At 31.4% G+C, this 12,425-nt stretch overlaps 1 protein-coding gene across 4 annotated transcripts in view; it reads left to right on the top strand.

Annotated features, from left to right (window-relative positions):
* LOC148628818 (receptor-type tyrosine-protein phosphatase epsilon-like) overlaps nucleotides 1–12,425 on the top strand; it is a 139,788-nt gene that overhangs the window by 97,622 nt on the left and 29,741 nt on the right. For all 4 annotated transcript variants that reach the window (XM_088595089.1, XM_088595099.1, XM_088595108.1 and 1 more), the window contains one exon: nucleotides 4,684–4,760. In XM_088595089.1, coding sequence (XP_088451215.1) covers nucleotides 4,684–4,760 — 77 coding nt within the window. The remainder of the gene's footprint in view (nucleotides 1–4,683; nucleotides 4,761–12,425) is intronic.

Here is a 12,425-nt window from a genome sequence, read left to right as displayed (position 1 = left end):
CCATGAAAAAACATGGCCTCTGTTACTAAAAATAGAACATAAGGGTCATATGGCAGTTTTTTTGCAAATAACTCAAAAACCGTTGCCTGTAGCAAATTTTTGCCTGGGTGATATTGTTTAGCATCATGAGATGGACCTATGCCAAAATTTTCAAAACAATTGGTCAACTGATGTAGGAGTTAGGCCCCTGAAACAGTTATTTTTGGATGTTCGCATGTGCAACTTTGAAAGTCTTCTTCTCTAAATCCATTGCACAGAATTCAATGAAAGTTGGCATATTTGTTCCTTAGGGTATCCCACATAAATTGATTGTTGGGATTGTTGATTCATGAAAAAAATATGGCCGCCATTTCTAAAAATAGTCAGATGGCAGTTTTTTGCAAATAACTCAAAAACCGTTGCCTTTACCAAATTTCTGGCATTGGGGAAAATTATTAACCATCATGAGAAGGACCTATGCCAAAATTTTCAAAACCATTCATTGACTAATGTAGGAGTTACAACTCCTGAGACAGTTTTTTTGTTGTTTTTTTTTCACATGTACAACTTTGAAAATCTTCTTCTCTAAAACCATTTAAGATCATTGAATGAAAATAAGCATAATAGTTCTTTGGTGTATTGTGCTCATAGTGACTGTTGTGATTTTTAATCCATGAATAGATATGGCTGCCTGTGCTAAAAATGGAACTTAGGGGTCATAAGACAGGTTTTTGAAAAAAATTCAAAAATTGTTGCCTTTAGCAAAATTCTGGTTCAGGGCATGAAAATGCTATGAAAAGCATTTCCTGCATTTGACAATTTAGTTGATTTTAACTTAGCCTGTCTCATTCCCCAAGTTTTTCAAATAAGCAAATGGTTAACCAGGTGAGCGATTCAGGCTTTCTTGAGCCTCTAGTTTTGCATTAATCCTACTATGCCATTATTTTGTAAGGAGTGACTTATTTGAGATTATGCTGAGGGTCATAGGTATGCTTTATAGTACATGTATAAGGATTCGTACCTATTTTCTGTCTCATTAGGCAGAGTATAATTTGATTTAGACTGGGGGCAGTAGTAATAATGTTTCCATACTTAGATCACATTTTTATGTAATTTAAGGATCTTATTGAGGATTGTGTCAGGGTGCTCTAAATGAAGTGTTAAGACCTATTTATGGTGTTTAGAACATATTCTCAAGATTTTGATGAAATTTTATAGGAAGGTTTGGCATTATATGTACATGTGCATGAAGGAATATGATTATTGTTGGATTACTCCAAGGAAGATAATTCATCTTAAGGTTTTAACATTTAAAACCTGATGAGCACAAGCCTTCTAAACCACTCATGGGATTCTGATGAAATTTTATAGGTTTAATATCTTATGTAGATGTACATAAAGAAGAACAATTATTGTCAGAGAGCTTCAAAGGGAAATAATTACATTTAACATTTACCTCCATTTGATGAAGGTGGGGTATTCTCTTTGAGAGCTTGATCACAATGTTTCTAGTAATTATTTGATGAAGTTTTGACATGCAGATAAGTTTTAACAGAAAAAACCAATTTTGAAGTACAATGAAATCTGTCTTAACCAAAACTTGGATAAATCTAAAACCTGTCTTAACCAGACATATCATTTTTAATGTATTTTGAACCTGGATATACCAGACACTTTATCTTAATTATTAAGTAGCACTCCACATAAGAATTATGCAAAATGTGATTCATCAAGTCTCGAAGCCTACATATTTTTATTCTTGATATTTTGTTTAAAATGTCATTAGTAAACAGAAAGTAACATGTTTTCATATATTCCTTGTTCATAGGAGATAAAAATTATATAAAATGTACTGTTGAACTCAAAATTAAGGGAGATAATTCTGTAAATGATACTGAAATACAATGGAAACTATTGGATTTTCCATGTGGATTATCTCCTAAGAGCAGACAGATTAGAATGAATAATTATACATTTCATCATATAGACCTATAGAGCAACTTAATAAAAAAAAATAAGAACATGTAGCCTTTTTAGGTGTATCACATTTTACAGAATCTGCATGATTCTTACAAAGACTGCTACTTAATAAAAAAAAATCTACACGAAAAAAAACAAGATTTGGTTTAGACAGGTTTTACTGTATTTGTGATCACAGAAATAATATTGATGTATTAATTTAGGACTTGTCTTAATAAAGGTATATGCTATGTTAGTCATTGAATAAGATTGTATGTGGGACAGGCTTACTGGTGGTAGCAGAGGCTTTTTACACCCACATATGATATAAATGGCATTAACATCAAAATGATCACATGTCACTTCAATTTTAAATTCATATCTGAGAGCAAACATTATATGATGGAAGAGAATTCAATTATGACTGCTGAATATTTAAGTTCTCATTTTTCTGGGGGTACTATCACTCAGTTAAACATTATCTTTTTCAGTTTCATAATGTTTTATTAATGGGGAATTTTTGTTTTGGTTTGCAAGTAGCATAATTTTCACTGTAACTTGTGACTATTATCTTTGCCGCAGTAAATAAGTAGCATGTTTTGGCTTGTGAATTATGGTTACTTGTAAATAAGTTAAATAAACTTGAATATGAGTATTTAGTCTACTCAGCTTGAAGTTAGAAATTGATAAAGATAACTTTTTCAACAATTTTCAAATAAAAATGAATTTTGGTCCTGAAATGGTGAGAAGAAAAAAAATGCATGAAAAAAAAAACAAACGTTAAATTGAAGGGAAATAACTCTTTTATCTATTCATAATTTAGTTGATTTGTTAAAGAGAGTTTGAACATATATTTTGAGTCATCCACTTCAGATACAGAAAAATCCCTATTCTTTCTGACATCACATTGAGTTTAACTGAAGTACAAAAACATTTGTGGAATAAAATTTACTCTGTGCTGGCCATATCAAAGAAATTGCATGGTTTCTACATGGACATTCTCTTAATCATATGTATATATTCTATTTCTAATTACACTATAATTAATTATAGTAGTTATTTTGATATTTTATCAATTAATGATTTTAATGTTCTACTTTATAATGTAATGTTATTAATATTTCCAGACTATGAATATTAATTGTGTCCTTGGCCAGAATGAGGCTTAGATTCAACATTGATCCTAACACATATGCTGACATACCTACCTATATCTAATTGATAAATGCGTTGTATTGATTTACAGCGAGATATTAAGTTAACTTCATGGAACAGGTTTTGTCTTGATTGAATGACTTTTACCTGATGAATTGTCTGAGGAAGAAAACTGGACAATTAACAAGGATTTTTAATCTAAGTTTGAAAGTTTATTTCTCCTTGTCAACTACCCAGGTAACTACCTAATGAAGTTCATCGGGTGATTGTCATTTAATCCAGGAAAGACCAACTACCGGTATATGCCTTGAAGTTAACTATGTTATTCGCTGTAAGTCAAAGAATGTGTAACATTAATCAATTCCATTCAGTGAAATTGATGTTTCTATCAATGTTTCTATGTCACTACTGATGTAATTTTTTCTTGTAAATTACACAACTTCATTAATTTTTTACATGTCAGAGAATTTATAGAAATTTAAATTGGCACCAAAACAGCATGTTTTCCCTTTGTAGCCATTATTTGAATAATTTCAAGGTCTGGGAGTATTTACAGCTAAAAATATCCATGGTACAACAAAACTACAGAATTAAGTTTGTAACTTCAATTCATTATACTGCCCTCGTTATGTTGATAATGGACTCGTTTTAAACTGGTGCTAATTTCCTGTAGTCTATTCTAAATATCTTATTAGTAACTAATCTGAATTTTCACAGGTGACAAAATACATTCAGTATATCCAACCCAAAGGTCTGGGAAGATAAATTAATGAGTCAACTGATGGTCTATTTACTGTATAAAAGTCTTTTATAAGATATTATACCCCATTCAATGTGTAGGCAACTTTTGCCAAGAGATGAGTTCTATCCATATGTCAGTATAATGTCCACTCATGCTAATTAGTTTTCCTCACTTTTTTGTCTTCCTTCAAGATATACAATTGATATATGGTACATTGCTTTACCATGATAATTGACAGATCAAGTTTGGTTTTGGTCAGGTTTTTTGGTTGTTGCTGAGTTATGGCCCTTGGACTTAGTAATCTGTTTTCTGTATTTCTTTTTGTCATGCGCGCATATATACATTTGATATTCAGTACATTGCTTTCCCATGACAATTTACAGATCAAGTTCTAATTTTGTTCCAGTCCATTGAATTTTTATGAGTTTTGGGGCTTTGACCTAGAAAATTCACGCATACTCAGTTTTCTGCACTCACTACGAAAATTATGCATGAATTTTGCATTCTGATCTCTTCAACAGATTTTTACTTTCAATAGAAGACTTTGTACTGTCATGCAATACTCTCAGAATTCTTGTTTTTATTTCTGTTTGCTAATATATTTTTTTAATGAAGTTATGAGGAGATGATATCATTTTCATCTCAAATATGTTGCCATAACTAATTGCTGATCAAAACAAGGCTATTAATTCAGACTTCTGTAAGGTTAGGTACTATGTTCTATAAACTCAATATTTTTAAGCTTTTTATAAAATAGTTCCTGAAAATAAACCGCAATAGGAAGTAAAGTTGAATTTTATTTCATTATGAATTATAACCTGTCTGTATACTTTGATTTTATTTTTTAGATGACCATTCAAGAGTAATACTAAAGACCCTTCCTCCAGAAGAAGACAATGGATATATTAATGCAAGCTTTATTGATGTAAGTTCTCTTATGTATTTTTACCAAAATCTGAAACCTTGTCTTCTTTATAGTTTTCATAACTTTCAATTTCACAGGTAAAATGATTGTACATGAATTTTACATGACTTTCGCATGATTTTTTCCTGAATTGAGCAAAAAAATTGTGACAGAGATCATTTGAAATCTATGTAAATCAAGCCTTCACATGAATTCCATGTGAACTTTTCACATAAATTTCATGCTGTGAGTTTCATGTAAATAGCATGTGATTTTCCAGTGAAGTTCACATGAATTTCACATGAACAATATAAATATACTTACTGTTAATATAGTATTAATAAAGCAAATTTTTGCTATTTTAAGTTTTTAATGTATATTGGTTACAGAAATTTTTTCTTCCATATTTTAAACCCTCTCAGAGGTCTTGTGGTAGCATGTTCACCTCAAGTGCAGTTGGTCATGGGCTTGATTCCTAACTACTAAAGACTTAAAAAATTGGTATTCCCTGCTTTTCTGATATGGAGTAACAACTTCTTGGCTTGGAGTCAGAATAATTAGTTTGAATGGTGACATGCCTAACTGTGGGCAGTTGGTTCTTTGAGCTAACATATTAAAAATTGGCTCATGGTTTCAGAATTGTACAAATCATGGTCTTTTGGATTAATCAAATATTCATACACAGGCAAATATGCCACACATGAGAATCAGATAGTTTGCATCATATGATTATCATATAAACCGAGCCCCATATGATAATCATATGTTTCAGTTAACATGTGATAATCACATGTTTTTCACAAACATATGATTATCATATGTTTTCAAGCCCATATTATCATATGAGAATCATATGATAATCATATGACTACCACATGTTAAATATCATATGATTGTCATATGATTACCATATGATTATCAAATGAATCAAGCACCATGTGATTATCATATGTGGCACATTTTGGCTGTATATCTGGAAATGTATGAAATATCTGCCATAAGATGTTAAACCACAATCAATCATTTTTCCTTTTTTGTCCTTATTAGATTGATCAAACTAAGTGGAACTGAAATCCCCTGTAGTGGACACCTATACATGTAAAATATAGTAAAACCTATCTAAACAGAGTCTGGTTTAGACAGATTTTGGTTTATCAAGGTTCATAATACAATTAAATTGATAAAATAGAACTTTAAGGAGTCTGGTTTAGACAGGTTTTGGTTTATCAAGGTTCATAATACAATTAAATTGATAAAATAGAACTTTAAAGAGTCTGGTTTAGACAGGTTTTGGTTTATCAAGGTTCATAATACAATTGAATTGATAAAATAGAACTTTAAAGAGTCTGGTTTAAATCAGTTTTTGGATTATTCAGGGTTCATAATACAATTGAATTGATAAAATAGAACTTAAAAGAGTCTGGTTTAGACAGGTTTTTCAATTATTCAGGTTTCAGCTTACACAGGTTTCATTATATAGATTTCAATCCTGATGTAATAACTGAAGATGTTTGTAATCTCCCATGAAAATGCTTACTGATCAAGTTAGGGTATCTCAAAGGATACTGTGATGGAGTAGTTCATTATTTTTTTTTTATTTCTTTTCATTCCTCTGCACCTTATGACTTATTGACATCAATGCAAAAATGCAGGTTATGTCAAATAACTCATTTTAGATGAAAAGTTTTGGGTCTAATAAAATTTTAATCCTTTGCCAAAGTCTTTGTGGAAGAATTCTTGTAGGGCTGACTTTGCATATATTTTAAAAGTAATAAAACAATAACAATTGTGTAAAAGCAGCCCACAAAGACTGTTGATCAATACTGCATGTTTCTTCTACATTAACTTTCTAAAATATCCTGTAAGGTGATAATTACTGAACAGCCAGATTATCATAGAAAGGATAAAAACTCATGATTATTGAGCACATAGATAATTATAACACCATACAGGGGGTAATTTTTGTGGAATGCTAATTTTGGCATAATATATTGGTCTGTCTAAAAACATCAAATGAATTCTGCAAAATATTTACTCCGGGCTTAAGTCCTGAAGATTGTTGAATTCATATTCAGAATCATGCTTTCATGAAAAAATCTCTCTGCAGTCATTTAACTTTATTTTTATATATAAGACATAGTCAAGTACCACTTTACTGGTTTGATCTTTGTCTCACAGATAGAGAGATTATGAAAACAATGTTAGTTGAAGGATTCTTATCATTATTTCTGAGTTAGATAGATAAATGTGAAGAACGGCAAAGTTTCTCCCTCTTCATACCTTTTGGTTTCTTTTTTTAACAATGGTATAGCACTGAGATCAATTGTATACATTTCTGAGTGAAATATTTATAATTGCATTTTATAGCAAATAATATAGTTTACTTCAGAGAATTAAGTTCTACCCATGATTCAATGACAATCATCTGATAAACTTCCATAGGTAGTTAACTGGACAATTAACAAAGAGATTTAAATTTTCTATCATTTCAGTGAAATAATAGAAAGCTAAACCTAATTTTTACAGTCTGATGACTTTTACCTCTGACTTTGTTGGTCTGGCATTGCCCAAGGTAAATACCTGTTCATCTATTGAATGGTAACAATGGAGCTTAAACTCTGGTCATTTAAATATACACCTTCACACATGCAGTTATACTTCAGTAGGCGAATGTTTCCTTCACATGAATAACTGGTATTTATCTTGGGCTACTCCAGTTCAACAAGGTCAGAAGTAAAGGTCAGCCAACTGTAATTGTCCAGTTAACCACCTAAGACATTTCATCAAGCAATGGTCTTTTATAGTCAAGGGAAGAATAACTCTGTCCCCTGAAGCCTGTAAAATTCTAAATTTAAGGAATACATTCGTATCTTAGATTTTTCCAAGAAACATACAGGAATTCATTAAATTAAACCACCTATTGTGTTGTTTATAGGAAAATAAATACTTTTATTCTGTAACTTAAAAAAAAATAATGCCATTGAACTCCCTTGGACATTCCTAAATTATATGATTGGGCCAAAAAAAAAATAATGTTGTGTTTCTGATCACTCCTCTGAAACTTTGTTGGGTTGGTAGGTAGGGATTTTTTAATATATATATATTTTTTTTTAATTTTGAAATGAAATAAGTGTCACACCAAACAAGAATACAATAAAAACCAAAACTGCAAAGATTAAACATGTAATAGACTTAGTCAATGGCCAACATTACACAATCAGGTGTGTTTACAATCGATTCTAAATACAAACAACCAGTATTTATAACCCTTTTGTTTTTTCCATCTAATATAAGTATATTAGGCTTTATTTTCTTCTTTTTATTCTGTAAGGCAGTCAGCAGGCTTTTAAAAAAAACATTTTTTTCAAAATCTCAAATAAAAATTTTAGATAGGAGGTCTTAAGGAGGGACGGTAGGGTGACTAGAAACATACATTTTTTTTAGGCCTAGTCACATCAACATTTCTTTAGGCTGGTATGTTAATGTGTTCAACTAATTTGTAAAGCGTGTAGCCTAGTACAGCAATTACCAATACAATAAGTAGATTTTATAAGTTAATTAGAAATCATCAGATGTCCTAGGCTTCGTTGTTCTAATAGACTGCTTTATCTAAATGTCAATACAGTTCATACATGTTGGAAATTTGTTGATAACTGTATGGTTATAATCCTTCCTAGTTTTTATAAAACGTGCGTGGCATGTATGACATGTATATGTAAGAATAATCATTTACATAGAGGAATATAGTTAAGTTGGTCATCATGTGATCAAATGACAATCACCTAAAGAACTGCTTTAATTTTCTGGGTTAAAATGCCTAGGAAATGATAAAAAGTTTAAAACTCCTTGTCCAGATTTCGTCAGTAATGGTCATTTATTTAAGGGAAGAATAACTCTATTCCCTGAAGTTAACTATTTCATTTGCTGTAAATATTTCATGAAGGATCCTTGGCTTAGACATTATTCATGAACCTAAATAGTTCTCATGATTAAATTTCCCTACTGTTTAAAGAAAGTGACTCTTTTAAGTATGTAATTTAAAGTCTCCCTGACATGATAGTGACTGTTTTAAGTACCAATTTATGTAATATTCATGAAATGAGTGGCACATCATCATTCTTAATTTGGTCTTTTTTGCCTCAAATATATTAAATACATCTAGAAAACAATTGAAAAGAAATATAGATATTTTTTGACTGCTTATATAGGAAAAAACTGCAGGAAATTTTCCTACCGTTTTTCCATAGTGCATTTTAACTAAACTTGACTAAATCAATATCTGAAAAAAGCAAACTTCAGGAATACTTTGATGGTTATTTCTGGAGGTATAAATACTTGCAATAATGCAGTATAATCTGAGAGTTTTTTTCTTCATGTGCCACACCTTATACACATTTTTCCTGATTCTAAGACCAAGAAGTACTGAAGCCATTGGCAGAATAAAAATCACTAATGAAAACAGTTAGACGTCTACTATCTTTGTAGAGACCCAGTGGCAAATCAAGAAATTCAAAAAAAGGGGAGGGGAAATTTAACTGGCCTAAGCACGGGTGGGGAGGGGGACTTGAATGATTCCGGTTTTTTCTATATGATTGGCAAAACTTTTCAAGTAAAGGGGGCCTCCCCTTGAGTCTGCCTATGGTAGTGTAAGTCGTTACCATATTTATACATGTATATAACACAGTTTGGTAACAACAGATGATTTGTCCATTGTGTTTATGCGGAAATGATAAAATTTTGAGTTTGATGACAGAGATGCTGAAATATATTAATAATGATCATAATTCCATTATGGAAGGCTTAGGAGGTGACTGTAATTCTTAATAAATTGATAGTTTTGTGAACACAAAGGGAATATTTAGATATTTATTCCAGTACAAAAGATAAGAAGATTTCATTTTTGTTTCTTATATGCTGTGGTTTTTAGCTGACTTAAGCTGAATTTTAATCTGATCTTTCGTTCTAAGCTTTGCAAACTTTGTATTAATATCAACTGAACTCCAACATTTGTAGGCAATTTATATGCACAGCATCTTAGTCTATAGGACATATTTCTATAATGGCATCATGTCAGAAACAAGGATATTTGCTACATAGAATGCCAATGATTTTTTGTATAACATAGCAAAAAGTGTCTCTCAGACTTTAGTGACATAAAAGTCTGGGAATTTCCTTTTGGGAAGTATTTAGGTTCATAAACAAGTCTGATGTATTATTGAAGTGCAATGTGAACCTGAGTACTGTAGGGTGAAGTCTAATTGTAAAGGATTAGTTGCACATTTTAGTTTGAAAGAGTAATCAAGGGAACCAAGGTTGTAGCGGTAATCAAAAGAATGTAATCCAGGGACAAAGACCAGACATGGAAAACAGACATACACAACAAAGAACATAAAGTAACTAAAATCATACATACAAAGTAACAAAAGTAAATGAGCAACTCAGACTCCACTAAAAACTGGGAGCATGGACCAGGTGCACCGGTAGGGTAAGCGTCCTCTGCTTTTCTAGAAACACCTGCTGAGTCGCTTATAAAAAGTCAAGTCCGGGGTAGACAAACGAGGAAAGGAAAACTATTACCCGTTGAATAAATCAGTTTTCATGGTGCTGATGGACTGCAATGAATAGTTGACCTACATTATTGAGCACACAATATTAGGTCATCTGGATCTTAGGTTCAAGTTAGCTTATGTCTTCACTTTAGTTATTGATGTTGTTTGTTCGTCATTTGTCTTCTTAAAACATTGTGCTCAACTTTTGACCATTCTTTCCAGAAATGATATTTAGTTGGTTCCTACAAAAAATCCACTTTTTGTTCTATTATATTGATATTTGACTGCCACATTCCTTATAAGTTTATGATTACCAATTTTCAAAGTTCAAATTACATATTTTTTTACACTTGAAGAATTGTTGAAACCTATGACTTAGACAATAGCAAGTTTTGTGAGATATCTACAGTTGCCTGAAGTCCCAGGCAATGTCAATTTGTCAGATATTTACAGTTACCTTAAGTCCTGGACAATGTCAATTTGTTAGATATTTAGTTGAAGTCCTAACAATGTCAAGTTTGTCAGAGATCTAAAGTTGCCTGAAGGGCTATCAGGGACCCGTTTTTATGCATAGGGGCTTGCACTCACTATCAGATATGCAGCCAGACTATATAGGAACAAGTATTCATATATAGTCCGGCTGTATATTTGATAGTGGGAGCAAGCGTCTGTAATTTATCTTAGGCTTCCACATCAGTTTCTGAACTCAGATCAACCTTTTGAGGCTTGTATAAATTGCCAGATTTGGTAGTCCATAAACTGCTTCTTTCAGTCTTAATATGTTCTTGTGTATTTACACTTTATGTTCTAATTGCTACAAAATCTCAAGATTTCTGAATAATTTAGACAATCAATGAAAGCTTGGGTTTTTATTCCTGTCAAATTTATCCTTAGTACTCCTATCATCCATTCATTTAATTGCAATGGTGATCTGTACATCAATCATTTAACTATTAATTGAGACAAAAACAAAGTTGGGTGTATGATTCTATTCCCATGCCTCTCAATTTTAGTTGAGATATATATCCCATTGCGAGGGCTCTATGTCGTATCATCAATAAAAGTTTCTCTGTTTTCAAGTATGTTGTCACAGGGAACAAATCTAATAATGAATATCAACTCTATTGGGGACAGAAGGTGTTTCAGTCGTGATCAGTCATAATCTGACAACTAAATAGATGAGTGCACAACAAGTAAAAATCTACAATATTGTTTATGTGTTACAGCTAGTAATATAGTTAACTTCACGGAATAGAGTTGATTTTTTCTTGAATAAATGGTCATTTCCTACAATCTACCTGAGGTAATTAACAGAAGAATTAATTTTCTAGCTGTTTTAATCTAGATTTGATAGAAAGTTTAAATCTCTTTTTTCAGTTGTCTAGTTAAATACCTAAGATAGTTCACCAGGTGATGGGAAGACTAACTATTCACTGTAGTTAATTATAGTACCCGCTGTAAATAATTTAGGTTAAGTATTGGAGTTGAAGTTAGATAGAAATTTGCAGTTGATGAAATGATCTTAAGGAATCATTTATCAAGTTTGTCAAACTTGAGGTTCAGAGGCTTAGATTTGATTTAAGTAAGACAGTTCTTTGATATGGTTAATCCAAACATGTTTTTAGATTTTGGGCTTGGTTTTCATGTTGGTTCAAATCAATGTCTGGAAAGGTCCAAAATTACGTATTTTTTTCTATATTAACTGCAGATGAATTTTTTAGATTCTTTGAAAAGAATGTTTTGAATTATTATTTTTGTCACTGTTTTCAAGTTGGTCCAGATCAAGGTAAAAATATTTCACTGATCTTAAAAAGAATAATTGAACTCTTGGGGTTCTACAATATGCTTTTCATTTGGGTCTTTGATAAACTGAATTCATCTTCAATTTTTGGCCCTTTTAAGTAAATGTCAAGTTTAAAATTTTTCTATGTCCACATTCTTTTTGTTTCAGACACATATGCTGTGTCAATTATCAAATTCTTTTCAAATTCAGAGATGTATCAAGCTCGAGTGTAGTGTTTATATTTGGCCAAACTGTTCAGGGGTCAACATATAGTGTAACAGGGTATAGCCATTTATTTTTATGTACTAGTATCTATATTTTCAGTGACATAGGATTTGTTTTGTTTACTTTTTG

The sequence above is a fragment of the Perna viridis genome, chromosome 1, assembly GCF_037379345.1.
Source record: "Perna viridis isolate PV_CMFRI_1.1 ecotype Kerala chromosome 1, ASM3737934v1, whole genome shotgun sequence".
NCBI classification, from domain to species: domain Eukaryota; kingdom Metazoa; phylum Mollusca; class Bivalvia; order Mytilida; family Mytilidae; genus Perna; species Perna viridis.
The sequence above is the reverse complement of the archived record's forward strand: the minus strand, read 5'-3'. Positions and strand labels throughout refer to the sequence as shown.